This window comes from Poecilia reticulata, chromosome 7 (genome assembly GCF_904066995.2).
Source record: "Poecilia reticulata chromosome 7, P_reticulata-male-v2, whole genome shotgun sequence".
Lineage (NCBI taxonomy): Eukaryota > Metazoa > Chordata > Actinopteri > Cyprinodontiformes > Poeciliidae > Poecilia > Poecilia reticulata.
Genome location: NC_088836.1, coordinates 4,509,455 through 4,527,354, shown reverse-complemented (window position 1 = coordinate 4,527,354; position 17,900 = coordinate 4,509,455). Strand labels below are relative to the sequence as shown.

Sequence of the window (17,900 nt, the reverse complement as noted above, 5' to 3'; positions counted from 1 at the left end):
TTTTCTCTTTCTCACTTCCTGATGCCTTCTGATAACATGAAGCAGGATGCTGATCATTTTTTAACCCCTCACAAATATTATCTATCCTCTGTAAGAATATTAATAGTTTGACATTTCTCTGATGTAATGTGACATTCGACTCCCTTGATGGCTGCGGCTTCCACTGCTCTGCTGAAACGTCTTCAGGCTTTAAAACGGACGTTTGTCTGGTGTCAGGAATATCACAGAAAACCATGAAATAAATACCAACTGGCAGACGTGAACTACGAATAATTATCATTTTATTAACAAAGAAAAGGTTTCATAAAAAAAGTTACCTAATTGATTAAACCATCATCAAAAGATCACAGGTTTATTTTAAATACAATCACAATAAAATATTAAGTTGATGGGTTAATGTATTAATATTGTTTTTTTTTTCAATATTTTTTATTCACCAATTAGTGTGTATACAATAAACATTACAAACTGACAAAAATCAAGTAGGGGTATTGATCTCCAAAATAATTAACCCGATAACAGAAGGAGGAAAATCAATAAAAATAAAATAACCAAACAAGCAGACAAATGAGGAGGTTTACATTAAAATGACAAGAATGAGACACAGAACATAATAAATGGGTGTCACAACAGACATTTTATTTTTTATGACATGTAACTTATGTTATAAAATATTATTTTTTAGACATTTAACATATATATATATATATATATATATATATATATATATATATATATATATATATATATATATATATATATATATATATATATATATATTAAAACTTATAAAATATTCCAAAATGAATTTTGGAATAATATTTTGATTGTTCCTTATAATTTTTTTTTCATGAATCTGAATTTGTCAGGTTAAATGAAATGTTTTACACGTGTTATGTTGCATTTTGATTGTGGTGAAACAAATATGAATAATTAAATAATCTTAACTTTAATGTTATGTCGGTTTTTAAGGTTTAGTTCTTACCTGTTGTTTTTCCAGATACCCCCAAAAAAAGATTTTTATTTTATGGTTCATAAGTTCATAATTCGCATCTCTTTCATATCATAAATATCAATATCTTAATTTAATCGCACATGCAATGTTTATTTAGACAAAAACAGACAGACTTTTTATATATTCATGCTTCTTTTGAATACAAGACGAAAACTGCTTTTGCTTTATTTCCAATAATCCATAATTTGAGTCTAAAACAATGAATTAGTGCATAAAAGTAATAATAAATCTATATTGTTTAGTCTTACACAAATAGCAAAACTGTTGCTAGCTGCAGAACAAAAACAATTATAATTTTTAAAAAAAGTTAGTAGTTCAATAAATTACAACTCTGTATCTGTCCATTAATGTGATGTCTGTTTGTATTATTTTCATAAATGTTAATAAATGATCTGTGTCTATGTTTTGAATTTATTACCTGACTTTGTTAAATCTTTATAGGGTCTTCTGGGCCTGGATTCTTCACATTCTCACGTCTCAAGTCATTTATCATCACAAAGTTATGGTTGACATTTAGAGTTTGTATACATTATATGACATTTGAGTTATGTTAAATTTGTCTGCACGTTTTTGTGAAAAAACAACAACTAAAAGAAAAATTTACGTTTTTCTTCCAAGCTGCATCTAAGTGTTAAAAGGAGGGCCGTCTGCTGCTCACAGGCATGTTGGCGGCGTTTCCTCGTCAGTATAAAGTGGAGCAGATCATCATCAGACCTCAGTCGCTTTGCGCCGTGGCGACGATGTGGTTCCTCCTTCTGCTCCTCTACACCTTCGCTCACTTCGGGCCGGTGAACTCAGCAGGTGAGTTACGATTCTATTTTTACTTTTCATTTGTGACAGACGTTACACTTGATCCTGAATTTGCAAGAGAATATTTATTTTCATATCACACTGCAAAAACTCAGAATCTCACCAAGTATTTTTGGTCTGGTTTCTAGAACAGATGTCATGGTACACTTGAAATGAGACAAAACTGACTTACAAGTAACTTACCAGCAAGATGCTGGAAAGTTTATTTTAAGTCAATAATTCCTTAATATTGATGAAAAAGTACTAGTTCCTTTGGCAGTTTATTTCACTTCTAACATTGGAAAAATGTCTTGTTATAAGTGAAATAATCTGCCAGTGGGGCTAATACGTTTTCATTAAGGAATTATTGGAAAGTTATTTATGAGTTAGTTTTGTCTTATTTCAAGTGTATTAAGATATTTCCACTGGAAACTACATACCATACTTCTTATTTGGCTGTCTTTTTTTTTTTTTTACAGTACTTTTTTTCCTTTGTCACTTTCAGTTGAGGTTTTCATTACATTAGAATATTATCTCTCACATTTATGAAAGTAAAAATGTTTATTAAATATAAATGTTTTAACCACATTATTAAACATCTGCAGATTTTGTTTGATCATTCTACAATTAACAAGAAAAGTTCTAATGTTTGGACTTTACACGCAACATTATTTGTTGCTATTTTCCTTTTTTTTAATAAAACTACATTTTTTAAAAAACAATATACAATATTATTATTACTTAATAATATGGCAGTATTAAGGCAACAAGTACTTTTCTGTGTTTGAACTTATACAGATATTCTTTATTTAGTAGTTTTCAACATTATGAGCTAACTGTTAAATAACTGAGTTTTTTAAATTCATTTTTATTATTTCAGTTGATATTAAAACATGTTCCGTCATAAGCAGAAGTTTAGATTCGTTTAGATCCTGATGGGCCCCATCATTAAATTGTGGGCATTTATTGATGCATTTGAACAAGTCAGTATTCAAATATATACATACATCAAATATGAATATTTGGTTCAATTTTAGATCTTCTGTCAAGAAGTGAGCTCAAATATTCAGCCTGAATTGTGGAAGAAAAATATTGGTTACAAAAAGTCAATTCTGAGGGACATTTGAGAAGAAATGTTATCGGGGCGCTGTGGTTACCACTCACATATGGAGGCCTGAGTACTCGATCTGGCTGTCGCCGGTTCGATTCCCGGCCTGATGACTTTTGCTACATGTCTCCCACTCTCTCATTGCCCACTTTCCTGTTAAGCTAATCTCAAATACAGGCCACTAGAGCCAATGAAATCTTTGAAAAAAATAACAAATAAATTCTTATCTGAGCTCTGTATACATCTTGAAGCATGTATGTATAATTTCTGACTGTGCATATTACAGATAGTACAAAATAAATTCAAACTTATGTACAGAGTCCCTTTTCTTAATGAATAATATTCAATATTCAAATTAATTTTTTTTGCTTCAAACAAAATATTTTGTTAGAAAGATAGATTATTACCTTGAGACCTTCAAACTACATATTTAGTAAGATAAAACTAAATAGTTAGTTACCGTCACTTCAAGCTAAGTATTTAATGAGTAACCTAACTTTTTAACTCCAATCTAAATATTTATCTATTTAGCCAAGTCACTTGCCAATAAAAAGAAGTGAGCTGTCAAAATAAAAGCTGGATGTTGTGAACTTCTCCTGCTGCAGTGCTGAGGCTGAGTCACTGCTGCATCATGTCCACATGTCGGTAAATGTCTGCATTGCCAGTGAAACGTCTTTAGTTTTAAGATGAAATATTGTACAAGTCGAGAGGAGAAGAAACAATGATAAAAACGTGACGTGAAGTGATTCGGTCTCACCAAAAGCCAGCTTTTATTTTGGTAGTCCACTTCCAATAATTTGTATATTACCTCAATATTTAGCTCTGAATTAAAAATTTAGTTTGAAGCTAAATATTTAGCTTGCTAACTAAATATTTAGATTGTTTACTAATACATTTTGACTGAAAGTTTGCAATGGGCGGCCCAGACAGAACCCTCACATGCATGAGAACATGTGAACCCTGTCAGAAAAACCCTGGCCGTGTTTAAACAGTCCTACTATTCTGACTTGACTTGCAGACAGGTGAAAACTTTTGACTGGTGCAAAACAAAGATTGGTTTTGAACATGATGCTGATGTGTGATGCTGCCTCTCTCAGAAAAATGCTTTTCTGCTTCATGAACCTCTCATTCTTAAACCAGATGCAAAACAAGGGAAGATCATCCTACGGAACGAAAATGACGCTAACCCCTGTGAAGGACATGTGGAGGTTTATTACGACAACGAAATAGGCTACGTTGGAGATAAAAATTGGAACAAAATAACTGATGAAGTGGTGTGCAGAACCACTCACTGTGGACGACCAGTGAGAAACTCAAGCGTGTACAGGTCCTACAGCAGCCCAGTCTGGCTGAATGAACTGGATTGCAAAGGGAACGAAAGAAGTCTGTGGGACTGTGACGGTTGGCCCGGTCCAAACATCAGCTTTTACAGAAAGCCCACGGTGAAAAAGGTCACATGTTCATGTAAGTCTTTGATAATTCACATGAACAACAACATAACCAACAACATGTATTAGTAACAACATAACCAACCAAAGTCCAATATTCTGTTTCAAAATGCTGAAAGTGTTTTCAACCTTTTTTTTTTTTAGATAATATCAGGTTCCACTTGGAACAACATGAGTGTGAAGGAGCGGTCAAGTACACAATTCAGTCACCTGACAAGAATGAAACTGGTTACATCTGCAATGAGGGGTTTGGTAAGAGCTCACCTCAGATCCTCACAGTAAAACATGATTCTGTAAAAGAGTTCAAAGGAAAAATTGACTTGTTTTGAGTGAGAGGGTCTGGGTCTGTTACGCTGTGGAGAAAGTTATTATCATTTATTTTTATTCCGATTCACATCATTGAATGACTCACATAAGATCTGACGTATCGTCACCTTTCTAAAATAATGGCCTAAGTTATTTTTTTATTTATTTTTTTGCCATAAGTGATTTTTTTTTCCCACCAACATCACTTTTGATAACTCTGAGTGGCCTATTTTTCTTAGATATTATTTGTTGAAGTCGTATAAGTCATACTCTGAGTAAATAGTTATCCCTGTGAGCATGAAAGTTTGTTTAATCCCAGGATTAAAATCCCAGGATTAAACAGTTAGTTTAATCCCAGGATTAAACTAACTGACTCGCCATTCAAGAGAATTGGGCATGAAATGACCGACAAAGGTTCAAAAGGGAACAACCAAACCCCAACGCTGCCCAAAACAAAATACACACTTTTATGTTTACAAGTATAAATGTTTCTTTGATCAGAAGCAACAAGAACATCATGAAAAGTTCAAGTGAAATTACTTCAGTATGTATTTTCTTTTATAATTTATATCAAAGACAACGTTGTCATTTCAAACACATCTTAATAATTTTTACATTTGGAGAAAAAAAGTGCAGCTATCAGTTTAACATTTTCCTGACGTTTTTGCAGAGGAGTTTTTGACAGATGTGACGAAGCTTCTCAGGGATTTTGTGTTTTGAATATTTTCTTTGCACTCTTCTTCTGCTCTGGCAGCCTTGCTCTTAAACTAATGCTTTATGATCACTCAGAAATGAATCACTTTTGAACTTTTCCTTCTTTCTATAATTATTTTCATGAATGCAGAAGAAGATGATGTCGCACTTTTGTGCAAAAGCATTCCTGGCTGTGGGGAGACCGGAAAAAAGGTGACATCTCAGTGGATGAGGACTAAAGAATTCATGCGTTCGCCTCAGGGGGCATTCAAAAAAATAAAGTGTGCAGGCATTCAGAACATTGAACATCTGTGGCAGTGCATAGAATCACATCCCTCAAAATGCAGTTTGCCTGCAGCGGTCAGTTGTACAGGTAACAAACACTGTGTGATGGGCACACTTCTGGGCAACTGTTGTGAGACTGAAGTGGCTGTAAATCCTTTGACTTGTTTTCAGACCACAAAAGATTGCAGCTGATAGGAAACACTTCAAATGTTTGCTCTGGGCAACTGCAAGAGGAGGAGGAGGAGGAAGGCAAGTGGAAAAACCCCACAAATGAAACGATTCCTGACTTGTGTAAGAAACTGCACTGCGGTGCCTCTCAACAGAACGACACAAACAACCAAGTGCACTGCACAGGTAAACCAGTTAATATTTAGCAAAGTAGTTTTATTTGTGATTTTGTGATCAGTTCCCTTCCTGTTCATTTATGTATTTGTTGAAAATAATAAATTATAAGAGCTGCATTTTGCACTTATTTCTTTTTTTTCCTTTTTTAATTTCTTTTTCTCTCTAAACACAGAAAAAGTGAAAGTCGTTCTGACAGATGACAAAGACAGAGAAACCAAGTGTTATGGTTACGTCAAAATACAAAAGAATAATCATAAAAATCATGTTTGTGGTGATGACTGGACTGAGAAAGAATCTGAAATGGTCTGCAAAGAACTGAATTGTGGGAAGGTGAGTCTTCATGGTTTACTTGCTGGCCTCTGTCATCATTTTGATTGATACAGTGAAGCCCAAACATATTCATAACCCTGATAGATTAAGGTTGATCGTGATATTAGGTTGTGTTCAGCACATTCCTTTCAACTGAAACCAATAATGCTTTAGAGCAACTCAGGAAGAGTCCAAACTTAAACCTGATAGAGAATCTGATCAACATCAAGACCTTCAAATACTTGAGGTCTTATATTTCTCCTGTATTTAGCAGATTAGTCTTTGCTATCCAGATGATTTGTCTGGATATCAGTGAAAACTAGCACTGAATACTGAGAAGGGTATTAATAAATGTGACAGGCCATTTTCTAAAAAAACATGACATAAGTAGGTTAAATTATTTGTTTAATCAGGATTTTTAAGGCTTAATAAAAACCCTAAAAAGTGTTATTGTCGTTGAATATGACTTTTCTAAGCCATCTCTGTTCATTTAAGCATCAGCAGAGTCAACATATTCTTTGAAAGATTATTCTCTTCATTACATGTCATTCTTTTGTGTTTTGAAACAATCAGCGTCTTTGTCTTTTCTGTTTATTAAAAGCACCTGAAAGTTGTCATTACATTTCTTTCAGGTGATTAAGAAGGAGTTGAAAACCATAAACATAGAAGATGGAATAATGAACCATGTGAAGTGCACAGGCAGTGAGTCCTCCCTGTGGTACTGCAGAGCCGAACATCGCAGTCAAGTGTGCACATCTGCTCCCTACGTTGTCTGTCAAGGTGGGACTGAAGATCAGAAAGCTTTGAAGCAACTCAGTGACATCTCTGGCTGTCTAAAGACGGTTTTCAGTGCTTTAACCTTCTGTTTTCCTCTTGGTTTCAGGTAGTCAAGAGGTCAGACTGCAGGATGGCCCTGGAAAGTGTGCTGGTAGATTGGAAGTTAAGGATGAAGGCCAGTGGAAAAGGGTCAGTAAAGAAAACTGGGATGGCAGTTATACAAAACGCGCCTGCAAGCAGTTGGACTGTGGGGATGACGGAATAAACAAATCCGATTCTGATGAATTCAGCCAGGGAACTGGTGAAATGCTGACCTTCAGCTGTAAACAGGCTGATAAAAACCTGACTGACTGTACAGCCACTAAGACCAACAATCAAAATAGGAATGAGAAAGCAGTGCTGCTAATTTGCAATGGTGAGTTCCCCCCCCCCTTTTTCTGTTTGTTATTTTAACACTTTAACACTTTTACTACCAGAAACATTCCCAGATGTTTCTGGTAGTAACAATAGAATGTGAAATATTTACAGAAACGATGCAGAAAGAAAAAGATACAACTGTGCATGTGTGTGAAAATAACCAAGGGGCCATTTGAACCCCAGTTTAATTTAACTTATGGGGCCCATTTCAAATTCTACTCTGGCACCACTGCTGATATTTTCAATTCTTGATTATTTTTTAACTTTTACAATAACATCGATTATTTGATCAGAGTTGTAGTTACTTCATTCATCCAATTTACCAGACAAAATAGTCCAATATCTCTTTAAAACTGTAGTATGTAACTTTTACAAAAAATGTTTTTTACATAATTGTAAACATTATCAGTATATGGTGACAGTATAACAGGAGACAGATAATTCTCTTCCTTCTCCCAGTGCTAATTGTAATACTACACCAGAAACCAAGAGGAGGGTCTTAGTGCTGTCAATCACTCTCGTACCCACCCCTCCCCTTTGATATCCAGAGTAGAGTGGAATATCTAATCCAGGTTACCAACAAGCTAAAGTTTTCTAAAACAAACTCAACTGTGAAACTGAATCCAAAGTATTAGTTTAAGTGAGAAAAATATTTTGATTACTGTTATTATTAGAATATTTGTGTGACAAAGGTTGAACTTTTTAACACCTTTATTAAATGCACTGTTACCTAGATATAATGTACAGGTGTTTCTTTACGACATATTGGGATTGCAATTAAAGGAGCAGTATTATTTTAAATTGACCTTCATATCATGCCATAATTATATTTCCTCATCAAAAACATAACTGCAGCATTACTTTGATTCTTTCATGCATGTTATTCTTTCATGACAACCATCCAGCTGTGCAAAACGTCTGGGTGGACCTAGCTCTGCCTTTGACATGCGGGTCAGACGCCTCACAGAGGAGTCCTTCCCTGCGACTCCCCCACTCAGCTCCTTCAGACTAGCCAGCACCTATTAGCAAACACCTGGTGGAGCTGTGTCTGCTGAGCTCAGTGTCACTCTGATATAAACATTGTTAAAGGATAAATAAAGGACGGATGTTGTGACGACTTCCTAAAGGCGGAGTTTCAGAAAGAGCATGAGATTTTAAAGTTGATATATGAAACATTTTTATAATTTCTATGGAAAATACATAATAATGCTCCTTTAAAAGAAACTATAATTTAATTGACATGATGAGAAACGTGTTTTCATTTGAGGAAGCTAATCAAATGATTAGTTTTAACCAAAGGCAATTTCAGTTAAATATTTGCAAGGTTTGACCTGGAAAAAGCTGCAGCAGCACCTCCTTCACGGCTCTTGTCTTTGTTTTGCACAGAAAACAAGTTGCTATTTCTGGATGGACCCCAATCATGTTCTGGCAATGTGGCGATCGAGTACAAAGAAGAACTCTATTATCTCTCAGGGTCAAGCGAAACATGGAACAAAGAGTTAGCCAACAAAGTGTGCCAGCAGATGCACTGTGAGAACGCGATAAGAATCAACCAGAGCGCTCCCGGAGACAAGAAACGCTTGTGGAACGAGTCATTTAGCTGCTCATCTGATCAGAAGTCAATCTTTGACTGCAACAAAGCACAAATTAACTCAAATAATCCAGCTATTGCTTATGTGGAATGTGAAGGTAATCCAAATGCTATAAGCATATACTGAATTTGTTTTTTGGTGGAACTTTTAGAAAAAGACTAAGCTTTTATTCTTTGTTTTTCCACACCACAACAGGACATATTACAGTGACTTTGCAGCACAAGTGCTGGGGAATGGTCAGCATTTCTACAGGAAATGAGACCGGTTATGTAAGTGGAGAGCACTGGTCAGATACGCTGTCCAAGGAGCTGTGTAAAGAACTCGGCTGTGGGACTGAGATTCTAAAACCCATAAGAAAGCCTGATACAAGCGGTGAAATTAAGTTCAAAAGTCTATTTAAAATGAAGAATAGCATCAATATGAGGCAGTATAGCATTGTTAAAATGGAGATGAATCCAGAATCCACAAGGAATCCAGAATCCATAAGGAATCCAGAATCCATAAGGAATCCAGAATCAAGGAAACCTGCCTATGTTGTTTGTAAAGGTATTGGCTCGTTTTTTTTTAAAGTACATATAAAATTATATATATATATATATATATATATATATATATATATATATATATATATATATATATATATATATAATTTTTTTGTTTTATCAAAATTGAAACAAAAATGCCCGGTTTTGTTTCAGGCAGCGTTAAGCCAAGATTTAATGATATGGATAATCAGCGTCACAAATGTTCTGGAAACGTTGAGGTGTCTTACGAAGGCCAATGGTTACCAGTGAGCAAAAAGACTCTCGACGACAAGAAAACTCAAAAGTCCATCTGTGCGGAGCTGCAATGCGGCGACGGTCTGGACACAAAGGCCTACTTTGGGCCTAGACCAACAGTAAATCATGTTGTCACAATTCAGGAATGTTCACAAAACACAATAGCCGAATGTAAAGTTGTCACAACTGGAAGCAACAGCCAGACTTCAGACCTTGGAGGCCTCCGCTGCTCCAGTTAGTGTGATTCTTATTTGTTTCAAAACATTTATGTTTGAAGATTTTTTGGCTGTGCTCTCATATGACTCCTGTTTGTCTTAGACTGGAAGACTTTGGCATTGGAAGTGGAGGACGTCTGTAAAGGAGACCTGGTTGTTTACTCCAACAAGGAATCTGAGCCCAAAAGAAAATTTGTCTCCAGTCAAGATTTGACACAAGACGAGGGGCAGAAGATCTGTGATGCTATGAAGTGTGGGAAGTACATGAAATACACAAACACAACTGAACTCATCAAGGCTGACAATTGGTATAAAGGAATTTTTAAATGCAATAATGCTAAAAATATCTGGGATTGTGAGACACAGAAACAGCAACGAGATCAGAATGAAACAGCAAAACTCTTCATTGAATGCGAAGGTAATCTTTATTTTGTGGTGGATGATTCTTTAATAATTACAGCCTCACTGACAGTGTTAGAAACGTAGCTGTGAAAATAAACCATGATGGAAACAGAGGCTGCAGATAAATTCTATGGCATTTTTGTTTTTCAACAACTACATTTTATTTTTAGGAAAAATCTGCAGTCAAATTTTAACGTCACTATTGAAGCTACAGTTCACCTTCAGTTTTGCGTAAACTTCAATTGTAATACTTCCTCTGCTTCTAATAAGAACTAAACGGCTAATGCTCATTGGCTTACTTACACATTTCTTCTATTTTTACTTGTTTGTCACCATTCAATATTTCTGATCAAGCAAATTTTAGATAACCTAAGTTATTACAAAGGGTATTTTTTACTTATTAAACTTGTAGAACTGGATGTTTAGTTGACAAGGTTGATACTTTCCTGTCTGCTCTTCAATCAGAACAAATATCAGTTTGTCTATTTCTGCTTTTGCTTACAGGTAAACCAAATGTTAAGCTTTCAGCGAGTGGAGAACTGTCCATAGATGGTGTTTCGGTCTGCAGCAGTCACTGGAAAGAGGAATATTCACACATGGTTTGCCAAGAGCGGGGAGAAGGTAATGCCATTCCTAATCTGATCAAAAACGCAGATAAACCTCCTAAGGTTTCCTACCACATCCACTGCGAGAAGCACAATTACCTCATTGGTCAGTGCCAACGAACCAAAGGGACGTGCAACGAAGGGCCCGTATCTATCTACTGCAGCCGTAAGTGTTCATCCACCCTATTTATTTATTTATTTATTTTTCTTGTCTAAGAACTTACTTCTGTACTAAATGACATGTGAAATACTTATTTTGTGTTCTTAGTCCATTGGAAAAGTCAATTTTAAATGACCTGCTGCAAGATCTGAAAGAAAATGTATTCATCATTATGATATTTATGTACTAACAAATTCAGTTCAGATTATCTGGTGGAAAGAACCAGATTATTTTGCCACACTCTGCAGAAGAACATGTCATTAGCAGTAGTCAATATGGATTTAGAGCAAATCGATCAACATCGCTAGCTGTAGCTGACTTAATAGAAGAAATTACCAATGTAACAGATAGTGAGAAATTAGCTGTAGGTTGTATTCATAGAGCCAAAGAAAGCGTTTGACACAATAAATTATGATATCTTAATTAAAAAATTTGAACGTTATGGAATTTGGGGAGAAGATTTGAACTGGATGAGGAGTTATATAAGAAAACAGTTTGTGAAGATGCGAGATATCGAATCTGATTGTCTGGAGATTGTATGTGAGATTTTATCCCAGGGTCAGTACTGGAATCAGTTTTATTTCATATACGACATAAGCAAAGTGTCTAATGTATTAAAATGTGTGTTATTTGCTGATGACACAAACATTGTAGTCTCTGGTGAAACCCTAACCCCATAACAACTTCTTTCCATAGTCGCCTCAGAAATCAGTAATTTAAGAAAATGGTTTGACAATAATAAATTATCGCTAAATTTGGACAAGACTAAAATCATGGTTTTTGAAAAACTGTTACAAATTCAAGTTCAGATAGAGGGTGTAACTCTAGAAAGGGTAGGTTTCTTTATGTGATAATTTATGACAAAATCAGTTGGAAACCTCATATTAAACATTTACAGAATAAGCTAAGTAGAAGAATATCAGTCCTGGCTAAAGCTAGACATATTCTGAATAATAAATTACTTCATATTCTACATAATTCTCTGATTTTGCCATATTTAACATATTGTTCAGAGGTGTGGGTAATTAATTACAGAAGTTCTTTACAACCACTAAGTATCCTACAGAAACGAGCCGTTAGAATCATCCATATCATGTTCAAAATTAATATATTAATAAAAAATATGATTTTTTTACAACTGTACTCATGTTCTGTCACCCTTTTTTTAAAACCTTTTTTGTCAGACAGAACTCAAGTCTACTTTTTCTGTCATGTCTAAGTTTCCAAAAAGTTTATTTTAATGTGACTATATCTCTTTGAATCGCAGGTGTTGACATGAACTTTGACACAACAGAGAAGTGTGGTGGTGTGCTACGTATTAAATATCAGAAAACCTCAGAAAAAAGGGTGGAAGTGTGTCGATCTAACATTCCAGAAGCGTTATCAAATAAGCTGTGCAAAGAATTAAATTGTAGTAAATTTAAAGGAAACCAGAAAAGAGACATTAAGCAGGTAAATCTTCAAGCCTGTAAATATTTGGACAGGTATTTGAGTCTTTGATTATTTCACATAAAATAATGTTCATCTTATTAAGAATCTTTGTACGTTTAAAAAGTATAATGACAAGAATAAAACTGAAGTTTTATTTTTTTTTTACAAGACCAAAGTGGAACATAGTCTCGACTGCGGCAGCTCCTACAAAGACCTGCGCTACTGTGTCTTAAAGGAGACCTGTCAAAATCCTACTTCCTTTTTGTGTGAAGGTAACTACAGCAGAGGACAAATATTCACTGGTCACTTTTAGCATTTCATTCCAGTCATCACATTTCTTCTCAGTTGGGATGCAGAGATGGAGGAAAGGAAATAACATCTAATGGCCTTCCTTCTGATTCCTGTTCTGATCTCAGGTTACACGCCGCCATCAGCACCACCTCCCCAAGCAGGACCAACAGATCCAGTTCCTATTATTGTTGGAGTGCTAATTGTTATTATCCTGGTTGCATTGATTGTGATATTTGTGCGATACCGCATTAAGAGGAGAAACAGGAAACCCGTGATGCCATGTAAGTACTCTGAAACCATTTCCACTAAATGCTCAGTAGTTGTTTTTATCCACTAAAACAACAACTCTGTCTGAGCCCAAGTCAGAATTTGAACCATTGGAGGACAAAGGTGTGTTTCCTCTAGAGGGCAGTCTGTCTTCATGCTTCTCACGAAGAATTTGCATTTACCTTCTTTACAGGTGAATGCAAAGATAATAATGCCCATACAATTAAAATTAAAACCTGAAGAGAAAAAACAATAAAATTTATTTCAAAAGTGAGTAACAACAGACACTAGGCTGGTCAAAAACAGCTGAGTTGGCCTTTATTTTCAAAATAAAATATTTACTGGATGAAGTGAAGATGATTTAGCTTTCCTGTGAATCAGTATCAGGGTCATGCCGAGTCATAATTATGAGAATAATTTTGAACTAGTACGAGAATAAAGCCGTAATAATATGAAAGTAAAGATAATATAGTCGTACAGGAATAAAGTTTATTCCCAAAATATTGTGACTTTATTCTTGTATTATTAAGATGTTATTCTCCTATGACTGTATTATTGTGGTATTATGGCTTTATCATCATAATACCATGACTTTGATCTCAAAATATTATGACTTCTTGTATTATTACGATTTTAGTTTTATTCAACATTATTATTGTAATATTATGATTTTATTCTCTTAATTTCATTACTGTTTTCGTAATTTTATAACTATTATTTTCTTATTCTGTCATAATTGGTCTATATTTAGTTGCATAGCTAATATTTTTGATAACTCCTATGCCTCTGTGTTGCATGGTGTCAAACTGCTGTCTCAGCTATTCCAGTCCCCGATGATTTGACTAGACTCCACAGTCACTCTGCATTTCTCGGCTTTGCCTCCAACAGTTTGATGCCACCTGCCTGGTTTTCTGTCAGATTAAAGTTCAGGGCTTGTTGTGCTGAAACCAAGACGCTGCTCGCTTACGGCTGTGTTTGGAGTCATTAATTGTGTTTCCATCAACATTTTTTTTAATGCACATTTTGAAGTGTTTCATTAGAAAATTATTAAATACTTCTCAGAATTTTGAGAGATGGAAAATGAATTAACCTGTTTATTAGAAATAAGAGACTGAGATTATTTCTCAATCTCTTATTTCTCAGAGATTGAGAAATAACTTTCTCAATCTCGTAAAAATGTTTGAGGTGGTTTTTGGCTGTTCTGAAAAAGTGCTAAGACGCTAAAGTAGAGATGGAAACGCATTTGCCAAATAAGTTCTGATGTAGCGAACTCTACCCACCTATAGGTGGGTCTGTGTCATGAGACTCAGAAAAATTTCATGGCCTAAACTTTTGAGTGATTCATTCTAGTTTGTGACGTTTATATCTCATTTCTTACTAAGACAAAACAACAACATGCAAACTGACATAATTACCCATCAGTTGATTTGCTCCAAATCAGGGAACCTAGGTACAAAAAAGGTTTCTCTTTTTTGCGACACTTTAAAGGTTCACTCAAGAATTCACCTAAGAATTGGATGGAAATGTAGCTGCTGCTGTATTTCCTCTTCAGAATTAGGCAACATGCTTTTACTATAGCTTAAATTCAGTGCTTGTTATATCCAAAAACAAGAATTTTGCTTTCATCTTTTAAAAAATGATGCCTAACGTCTGCTTGGGCCAGTTATTGTGTTTCTCAAAAACAATGTTTGTGCCCTTCTTTTAAAGTTCAAAGAAGCCTTTTAGTTTTGTCAACTTTCTTTTTGTATTGTTTTTTTTTCACATTTAGAGTAATTTTTCAACAGTGGAACTTTGTGAAAGCAGGTTGCTGACGTTGGACTGTGATTACTTTTAACTCAGTGGTCAATTTGGGCGTTAGCGTCTTCTGACAGGTGTTTCCATTTATGTTTTCGTTTTTAGTGTTTTAAAATCTATCAGTAAATTTCTGACCTGTTTCTAAAGCAGCAGATATGGAAGAAGCAGACTGGGATAGTGGAGAGTATGAAGACGTCAACAAATCAGATGAAATGGGAAGCTTCAATCGTGGCAGTAAGTACAACTAAACAGTTCATTTCAACAGATTTTAATTTATTTATCTTTTAAATTTTGAAACAAAGATGAGTGGCTTATGAACGGCCATTAATATTCAATCAGCAGACATTTTGCTTCCTCTGAGTTCTGAGTTTTTAATGTAGGATTCAGATCCGATTCAGACGTGGAGAAGGAGAGAGATGTGGAGAGCAACAGGTCCTACAACTACGACGACGTGGATGAGGTGACCGAGGCTCAGCCTCTCACACCTCAGGGCTCCGTGGTCCGAGCCGCTAAAGACCAAGACCTGCAGGACGGGGTTGATAAGCCAAGCGATGGAAAGTTTTCATCCAGTTTCAATCATCATTTCAATATGCTGAATTCACCTGGCTGACCGCTGGCTGTTTGTCTTTGAACAGACGGTGTGACCTACGAAGTGGAAGACTCACAGGAAAACTACGACGACATCGATGCCAGCCCTGAGAACGCCAAAACCACGGCTGAAGTCCATGACGGGCCCAAGCCTGCGCCCGATGGCGATGAAGAGGGACCTAAAGACCAGTTCCAGAAAAATGAAGACTTTTTTCAGGACGGGTGAGCCTGAACTGGGTGAAAATTCAAATCAAACAGAATTCTGGTCAAAGACAAAAAGGATGACCCCAAAAATCTGTCTTCAGTTTAACATGAAAACTAACAATAATGCAGAATGTTGTAAAGCTGAAGGTATTTCTGGGAAGAATTATAGACAAACTGAAACTTTTGTATCTTCAAATTATGTATATCGTACCAGAAGTTGCGAAACTGATTAGTTTAATAACTTACATTAGAGCTTCATTTACAATAAAGTATTAGAGCCAGGCTAAAATGTTTTTAAAGTCAGTATAAAGTATTATTATTACCAGAATAAAGTCTTAATAGTGTGAAATGAAGCAGTAATTTTATGAAAACTTATACACCAAAAATAATAAGTTAAAATTAAAAATGTTGCACATCTTGTGAAGTTATGCTTTGGCATTGGTTTTACAAATAAGGAAATATTTCCTCTTTTAACACATCACCGAACTAGCTGAGCTGAACGCATGACTAGCTGACCGCATCATAACTCATTAAACATTTATCTCATAATGATTTTATTCTCATAACATTGTGTTTTTATTTTCATATTATTATGACTTTATTCTGACGATTAAAAAAAATAAAATGTCTTAGTCTGGCCCATAAGACTCTCTCTTACTGCTTTACTTTTTAGCAATAGTAAAATGTAAAACAAACAATAAAAATGAGATAAACAGAAAATAATAATAAAGTATGTAATACAGAATAACAGTATATGTTTTAATTGTATTGTGCATTTACATGAGTTACATCTATTACCCCACAACATATTTATCTTTTCTTAATATTAATACATTCTTATTGTGTGATTTTTACTCAACTGCATAAACTTACTGTAATAAATGCTACGATATTTCTAAACATTTCACTGAGAATATGCTACTGAAATGTTAGATTCTTTATTATTTATTCTGGTTTTGACCACCTCTGTAGCAGTGGTGGAGAATTGTGTCACAGTGTTTTCTCTGCTTTATCATACTGGCTGTGAAGAGTGAGAGGTAGACTGAGAACCCGTTGGTGTTCATTGATAATCCTTCCCTGTTAGTTTGTTCCTGTTCTGGAGGTTCGCTGCATTCAGTGAGATTAGACTGTAAAAAAGAAACAGCTAGCCAGTTTAGCTAGTTCCTTCTCACTGTACGGGAATGTGCTATATTTAGCTAACTGCTAGGAGTGCTGCTTCCATATTAGTTAGTTAGTTAGTTAGTTAGTTAGTTAGTTAGTTAGTTAGTTAGTTAGTTAGTTAGTTAGTTAGTTAGTTAGTTAGTTAGTTACAGTTATATCTTGTACTTTAGTGAAGTTATTGGAGCAGGTCATATTTTGTTGAATTTCAACTGTAAATACATGTATGTAAAAAAAACAGCATATATATAAAATTCCTTTTGTCATTTTTTTTCCTATTTTAAAGATTACTTAGATTTTTCCAAGTTGTATTTTAGACAAGCTTTTAATTACAGTTGTAAAATTTTATGTTTGTTTAAAAAAAACTCATTGTAAACTTTTATCTGTATTGTAGTCCTGCTATGTGTTTTTTTGACGGCTTTAGGCTCACTCGTATTATATTTCTCATATACAATATATCCGCTTCATATATTTTATCTTTGTAGTAAGCAAGCTGTTTGACTGATAAACTGAAATAAAAGTCATATTTAGCACATCTCAGCTCTTCATATGGACAGTTTTGTGCTTACTCAGAGGTTTTCTGTGCTGTAATCTTCGGCACCGGGTGGAGAGCCTCAGATTCTGCAGCTTTCTTTGGAAGCAGCTTAGATGTTGAGTATCAAACTGTATGTGTAATAGACCTTATATAGTTTGATACACAGCACAATAAGCTGTTTTATCCAACAGACATCTAGTTTTTATTATTGTTTTAAGGTAAGTATAACTCATATACTGTTCGTTTTTCATAAATCACAATAAGATTTTGTTTTGTGTTGAACCTTAAAGGGGCAGTATGATGTAAAACCTACTTTTTTAAGCTGTACATCATGTTATAATGTTATGTTTGATTCTTTCATACGTATTTGGGAAATGGGAACTCTTC

The 17,900-nt window shown here is 34.9% G+C and overlaps 1 protein-coding gene across 2 annotated transcripts; it reads left to right on the top strand.

Annotated features, from left to right (window-relative positions):
* Positions 1-1,448: 1,448 nt before the first annotated feature.
* LOC103467059 (scavenger receptor cysteine-rich type 1 protein M130) lies at positions 1,449-17,518 on the top strand. Of its 2 annotated transcripts, none has more exons than XM_081608629.1 (19): positions 1,449-1,816; positions 4,053-4,376; positions 4,505-4,612; positions 5,511-5,732; positions 5,816-5,998; positions 6,162-6,319; positions 6,931-7,078; positions 7,182-7,490; positions 8,879-9,181; positions 9,280-9,630; positions 9,783-10,097; positions 10,182-10,496; positions 10,985-11,251; positions 12,513-12,697; positions 12,846-12,948; positions 13,093-13,248; positions 15,179-15,262; positions 15,409-15,582; positions 15,664-17,518. In XM_081608629.1, exons 1-19 carry the CDS (start codon positions 1,678-1,680, stop codon positions 15,840-15,842), a joined length of 4,023 nt encoding a protein of 1,340 aa, XP_081464755.1. In that variant the 5' UTR covers positions 1,449-1,677; the 3' UTR covers positions 15,843-17,518. The 2 variants fall into 2 exon arrangements, with proteins under 2 accessions (XP_081464755.1, XP_081464754.1); XM_081608628.1 differs by having other exon boundaries at positions 15,176-15,262.
* The last annotated feature ends 382 nt before the right edge of the window (positions 17,519-17,900 follow it).